Genomic DNA, 7,084 nt, shown 5'->3' on the forward strand with positions numbered 1-7,084 from the left:
ATTGCATATCTGGGATCAATCTCAGTTGGTCATGTTTTCCAATCCTTTCCATAGATTGTTAGATTTGGTTTGTAAATGTTTTGTGGAATTTTTACTGGACTATGAACTAGAAGTCCTCCAATTTTCATTTGAAAAGAACTTTAAATGAAGTCAAACTTTCTTAGGAAGATCTGTAATACCCTTTAAGGGTTTGATTCTTGCTCCTGTCTTAAACTTCATATTGTTCTATTGCCCTTCATTCACAATGACTGTTCCTAGTCCCAAACTTGACCAGCTCTGTTCCACATTAGATCTTCCCTCGTGTATCAACGCACCCACAGGAGCAGCTTCTCATCCTTTGGAATTTAGCTTAATTTTACCTTTAAAATGCCCTTATCTAATTACCTTGTTCAGAAAGTGTCTCATTTATTCTTTCACAACCACCTGTTGGTTTTCTTATTCATACCATTCACATATTATAACTCATATTTTAAATTATTACCATGATTATTTTGTGATCCTATTAGAAAATAAAGGTGATGCAGTAGGGACTATATTCTTATTTTTTCCTTCTGTCTTACTAACTATTGAATAGCCATCTAAGATATTGTCTGAAACAAAATAGATACTCTGTAATTTTGTAAAAGAATAAAGGATAAACACATAAATAACTAGTTAACTAGTTACTACCACTGCATAAATCTTTTTAAAATGCACCATCCCACACTAATAAGCAGAAAAAATTGAATATAAGAAAAATGAAAAATCAAAATGGCTCTGGCACAGCAGAGAAATACATGGTAGATTCACATACATTGAAACAAACTAACATTTCTGCTATTTTATTCTGGATTTCCACTTGTCCCATAATATTTCTGAAGCTATTTTTTCTTGTTACATCATTGTGACTCTACTTATGTGTTTGATGTATTGCATCTGGACACATAAATATTCTAAAAATATGTGAAGAGTCCCACGGAGTATAATTAAGCAAGAATCAGCTTGGACATGTTCCAGTTGTAGGGCTTCATGATTAATGTGTGTTCATCGTATAAATTCTTTAGTTATCTTTGATCCTGTTGGGTGGAAGTTCTGTTTTGTTAGTAACAGATACAATTATTTAAAGAAAAGATTTATTATTCACAAAGAATGATTTAGAAAGGCACAAGAGTAATATATCCATATACCAAGCACAAGTATTTGGTCTTACCAGGACAAGAGGAAATAGGTTAAAGAGCAAAATGGTATTTATTAAAGTTACCAGAAAAAAAATTCTTGAAAACTTTTATTTTTAAAAATTTCTAGATGTGATATTCCTATGTTGAAGTTACTTGTTTGAATTTTTTACCAAATTATTTTAACATGGAAAATATTAGTTTTTAATTTGCACCAAGGAATTCCTTTGAATACCATCTAAAAGACTAGTAGTGACTTTATACAATATTTAGAAGACTCTGGAGGAAGTAGGCAAACATGAATGTGTCCTTTCAAGTATAGTCTCCAAGAATAATCCAGCTTTTTTTTTTTCAGTGTGCATAATGGATGGAAGAGAGATTACTCACTATTTCTGAGTGAGATCAAATTTCCTCCTTCAAACTGCAGACAAACTTTCACAAGTAAGATTTATAGTCAGTAGTTGAAACCAGATTTGAGATTGTGTGAATGTTTCATTATTGAGGAAATGATATCTTTGAAGTTTGTAAAAAAATATTGATAAAACTTTTGCAGGCAGAAAGTGGCCATTCAGGTTGTACAAGATAATTCTCATGAATATATCGAAAAAATTAAAATATTAAGTCAGGGACAATGTCATATCCTCAAAGTTTTGTTTCTATGGGGGAAAGTAGAAGTTGCAGCGTGAAAAACTGATTGATTCCTCAATCAGCTTAGAGAATTCTCTCCTCTGATGACATGAGCTCAGTGTGGACCCTGAGCCGTGATGAGCTCATGGACACTCAGTGATGGCTGGAAGCTGACCTCATGTGAACAGTGGGACACAATATACATTCCACTGTTGGCTGGATAAATGAAAAGATTTAACATACTGCATCCTTTGTACAATACTCACCATTACTTCAGAGTTTATGATGTCTGCTCTGGTCTCTGAAATTAGCATCTGTCAAAGAGCAAATGACAGATGTGGCAGGGGCTGTCCGTTTGCAACATAATACAAATAGAAAGCCAAGGGGACTTAGTAAATGTATGGATAAGCGATATGAGAGGAATAAAGAAAGGCAGAACTCTGCCAGAATTTAGCTTGAGGCATATGGAGGTACACTTTGATTAGCTAGAGAAGAAAAAAAGATTAGAAGTGAACAGATTTATTGAGAAAATTAAAGAGTATCTAATTGAAGGTGTCAATTGAGTAGTTGCAGATGTCACTTTTGAAAGGAGGGAAGGGATAGTGCTGAAGATAGGCCAAATTAGAGCACTTTAAGGATTTACAGATTTGGTAAAAGCTAGAAGGAGGTTCCAGTGATAAGGCAGGCTATCTGAGATGGTGGTACATACTGATCTCATATTGTCACATTAAATAATTATGGTTTAGTTGTGCATCCCTGCAATTTGTTTGTTGAGAACTTACCTGTGGTACCACAGAAAGGGACTCTATTTGATATACAGAGTTTTTAAGTGTAATTCAGTAACAGTACATTTATTAGATTGGGTCTCCATTCATGTTTTATTGAAATGTTATATTGAGAAAATTTGGATTCAGGGAGAATGACACATGAATACAAGCTGGTCATGGGCAAGTCAAGGACGATCTTCCCTCATGGACGGAGGGACCACCATTACCTGTACCTTTATTTTGAAGGTCTAGCAGCAGGGCTCTGAGATACATTTGTGTTTAAACCAACTGCAGCTCTAGCAGGTGAATATGGCTTTTGACACTGGGAAGTGGATGCTGCTACAATATATATCTAATGCTTGAAGTCAAATTTGTGATTGATTAATGGGTAGATTCCGGGAACTGTTTGGGAATCATGATAAAGCCAGGTTTTCTTGAAGAGGTGGTGGGTAAATTGTGAACATTGACAGGTGAGACTGACATTGACAGATGACGGCTCAGCAAAGGAGGAGGAGAGCGATGGAGATGGCATCTGTCCTAGGGACACAGACATCACTGCAAGCAAAATGTTCCTGGAAACATGAGTACTAAGGTGCTGGTGGGTGACATTTCCAGGGGACCTGAGGGCCAAAGGAAGTGGAGAAGGGCATCATTTTCTAAAGACTCAGCACCAGCGTTCATACAGTGACTGGTCTTCCGTTAGTAATTGATTTTATCCACTCTTCATATGAAAATTACCTTGAGTCTTTGCTATTACACCTGTGTGACTTTATACATAGTTCTTATTTTCATGGATTTCCCTTTTCCTTACCCTTTGTTATCTTCATATTCTTTAAACTCATCTAAAGAATAGCTTCTGAGAAGGGTTACCAAATTCCAGTTGGTTTAGAAATTGTGGCACTGTGAATCTATAGCACGGCATTAATAAATGTTTATCAAGACAGTTATCAAATTGTCTTTAAATGTTGGACAATCCTTATGTTTAAAATCATGAAGAGCAGGAAAGTTTTTCTTATTTTACTTGGTAATCCAGATAGCTCCTGAAGTTAGTATGATGCAAGGAGATGTCCACATATAGATCAGATGAACAAAAATATATAATACTTCTAAATATTTTTTCATTGTTTTGCAGGTAAACTGCTTTAATCTCTGCAGTCAGCAGAATAATATAGATGGAACAGAGAAGAAATGTGTCTTACTTTGTCCTCTTGGGCCTCACACAAAATCCAAAGGAGCAGAAAGTACTTTTTGTTATGTTCTTGTTCTTCTATTTAATGACCCTACTGGGAAATCTGCTCATTGTTTTGACTGTAACCTTGAGTAAGACTCTGGGCTCCCCAATGTACTTTTTTCTTGCTAATTTATCATTTGTGGACATCCTTTATTCATCTGTCATTTCCCCCAAATTGATATTAAATTTGTACTTAGGGGAAAATAATATATCCTTCAAGTTTTGTATGTTTCAGCTCTTTGCAGAACACCTTTTTGGTGGGACAGAGGTCACTCTTCTGTTGGTAATGGCCTTTGACCGCTATGTGGCCATCTGTAAGCCCTTGCATTATTTGGTGATCATGAGGCCATGGGTGTGTGTTGTACTGCTGGTAGTTTCCTGGTCTGGAGGTTTTGTGCAATCTGCATTTCAAATTGGCACTATTTATGGGCTCCCATTCTGTGGCCCCAATGTCATTGACCACTTTACTTGTGACATGTACCCGTTATTGCAACTTGTCTGTGGTGACACCTATGTCACTGGCCTCTTAGTTATTGCCAATGGGGGGCTGATGTACTCTATTTTGTTTCTACTCTTACTCATGTCTTATGTGGTCATCTTTCACTCTCTGAAGAACCTGAGTCAGGAAGGGAGGCAGAAAGCTCTCTCCACCTGTGGCTCCCACATCACTGTGGTTGTCTTCTTCTTTGTTCCCTGTATTTTCATGTATGCCAGACCAGCTAAGACTTTCCCCATTGACAAGTCACTGAGTGTGTTTTACACTGTCATAACCCCCATGCTGAACCCCTTCATTTATACTCTGAGAAACTCAGAGATGACAAATGCTATGAAGAAACTCTGGAAAATAAGTCACATCAGGTAGGAAATCATTGAGTCTCCTGCTACAAAGAGAAACATTATACTATGAAGGCGTCTCCTCTGAATTCATCAGAGTTAAAACTGATGCTGATTTCCTCCCTAAGGCATATTTGCTAAGTATAATTCAAGAATGAATTACAGGTTTGTGGCAATGTATGTCCCTAGTGGAATGCATTGTCTATAACGTCTTGGTTATCACTATACCTGGAAATTCATAGTATACTTAAGTAGAACTCAATGAAAGAAGTAATGTCAATGAACACAACTTAAATCACCACATTTATTTTAAGTACCTATGGTGTCATTCCTGTTTTTAATTTTTACTTTTATATTGATTTTTCTATTATAGCCACTCAATATTTAAATACTATGTAAAGTTTCAGTAGCATTACATACATATTTAAGTGCAATAGTTTTATATTTAAAATAAACCTGGAAATCCTAATAAGTATGAATATTAAAATGGAACACTTATACATGGTGAATCTGAAGAAAAGTTATACGATGCATGCCTCACCAGCGTCTCCCAGTGCTGCTCCCATTATGCAGGCACTGTGTTTCTAAGATTCTTCAAGTTAAGAAGTCTTATCCTTTGTGCAACCTGGTGAATTTGGAGGACTTTATGCTACATGACATTGGCCAGACATGGAGGACAAACACTGCATGATGCCATTTCTATGTGAATCTAAAATTGTCACCCACTGAAGCAGAAGGAAGAATGGTGGTTGTCATGGCTGAGGGTGGGAAAACTGAAGAGGTTGGTCTCAGAGTTCCCAGCTTCACATACAAGCTCAATGATCTCTGGTGTCTGATTTCTGGTGCATTGTATCTATTATTCATAATACTGTATTTTTGCACTTGACATTAGATCAGAGGATGGATCTTAAGTGTCCTACCACAAAAAAAAATAATTGGAGAAAGAAAACCTTAATCATGTGAGATGTGTTATTATGTTACACTGGTCATTTCATAAATAATGCATATATGAAAATATCTTGTTGTACTCCTGACATGTATGATTCCTATGTGTCAATAATACATCAGTAAAGGTGAAAAAATTAAAGAAATGAAAGTCAATGCTAATGTACTACAAAATACGATTACCACTCTATGTGATTTACCATTTTTTGTAGTTTTGCCTATAAGTTCTATTCTGGTAGAGCTTCACAGTTAATTACTCTGTTCCACTTTTTATGAGGTTGTCCATTTCTCTTTAATATGATCCAGCTTAGGACGATTGTACTCAATTGGTGAGGTCTTTTCAAATTTATGTTTTGCTTCTTTATTCCTTCTGGTTTGGCCATTATATTCTATTCTCGTTTTCATAATTATAAACATTTCTTCTTTCCAAATGCTAACATTGTTAATATATTTCTCTTGGTGAACTGGATTGATGATTCTATCCAGTATAATGTGAAATACTGTTGATAACAGCTGAGATATGTCAATATTTGTGTTAATTGAAATAAAAAAGTCAACATAGTATGCATTACCAAAAACCTCACTAGCAATTATTTAGATAACTGAACAATTTTACCCTTATATGTACTATTATGATCAATATTTCTTAAGATTTTATTGTATTTGACTATCAAGGCACCTATGAAATAAACTTTATAAACTTTACTAGGGTTACATTGTAATGTTCTCTTACATTGAAGGATTCTTGAGGTTCTTTTCAAAAGTTTTTGTGTTGAGTTTTATAAAGTGAAAGAGTGTACATCTATATGTGTAACAATATTTTGGAATTTTATACACTGGATCTTATCTGATCACCATTTAAGAATCTGTGCTGCTAGTGTGTGACACATTTCTGTAATCCCAGCAAGTCGGGAGACTGAGGCAGGAGAATCACAAGTTCAAAGTCAGCCTCAACAATTTAGTGAGGCCATAAGCAGCTTAAGTAGACTGGGTTTAATCCCTGGTTAAAAAAAAAGGAATTTGCCCCAATAATTTTTTATCCCTGTCACAGATAAGTTTCAATTATACACATAGGGTTACCACTGTTGACCACTTCTTTACATATTTTATTCAAAATTTTTATTTATTATTATTTTTTTTTCTAGAATATAAGCTGCTTCATCCTCAGCTCTGTAATCCTGCTGGATACTGAAAACAATTGTTAAATGAGTGCTTTATAGAAATAGTTTTACCTTTTAAAAGTAGTTCATTTTCTGACACAGTTTAAGTAGCATTCCGGTGATATTTTCTTGGGAAAGTTTGTGAGTAACAATCACAATCAGCATTTATAAAATACTTTTCCTTTTCAGGACTTGTTCTATGCATTCTATGTGGGATTCCATGTGTTATATAAGAGTATTTATTCCTCCAATAACATCATGAAGTAGGCACTTTTATTGGAACCATTTTACAGCAGTGCAAGCAAGGGTTTATTGAGGTTGAAAACCCTATGCAATGACCTTGAGAGAACATCCAGATCAAATCCA

At 35.3% G+C, this 7,084-nt stretch overlaps 1 protein-coding gene across 1 annotated transcript; it reads left to right on the plus strand.

The window, feature by feature from the left end:
• The first annotated feature begins 3,720 nt into the window (after positions 1–3,720).
• LOC124959290 (olfactory receptor 4A47-like) lies at positions 3,721–4,641 on the plus strand. The gene has a single exon (XM_047517838.1). The coding sequence runs from the start codon at positions 3,721–3,723 to the stop codon at positions 4,639–4,641; it is 921 nt and encodes a 306-aa protein (XP_047373794.1).
• Positions 4,642–7,084: the final 2,443 nt, after the last annotated feature.

The sequence above is a fragment of the Sciurus carolinensis genome, chromosome 11, assembly GCF_902686445.1.
Source record: "Sciurus carolinensis chromosome 11, mSciCar1.2, whole genome shotgun sequence".
NCBI classification, from domain to species: Eukaryota; Metazoa; Chordata; class Mammalia; order Rodentia; family Sciuridae; genus Sciurus; species Sciurus carolinensis.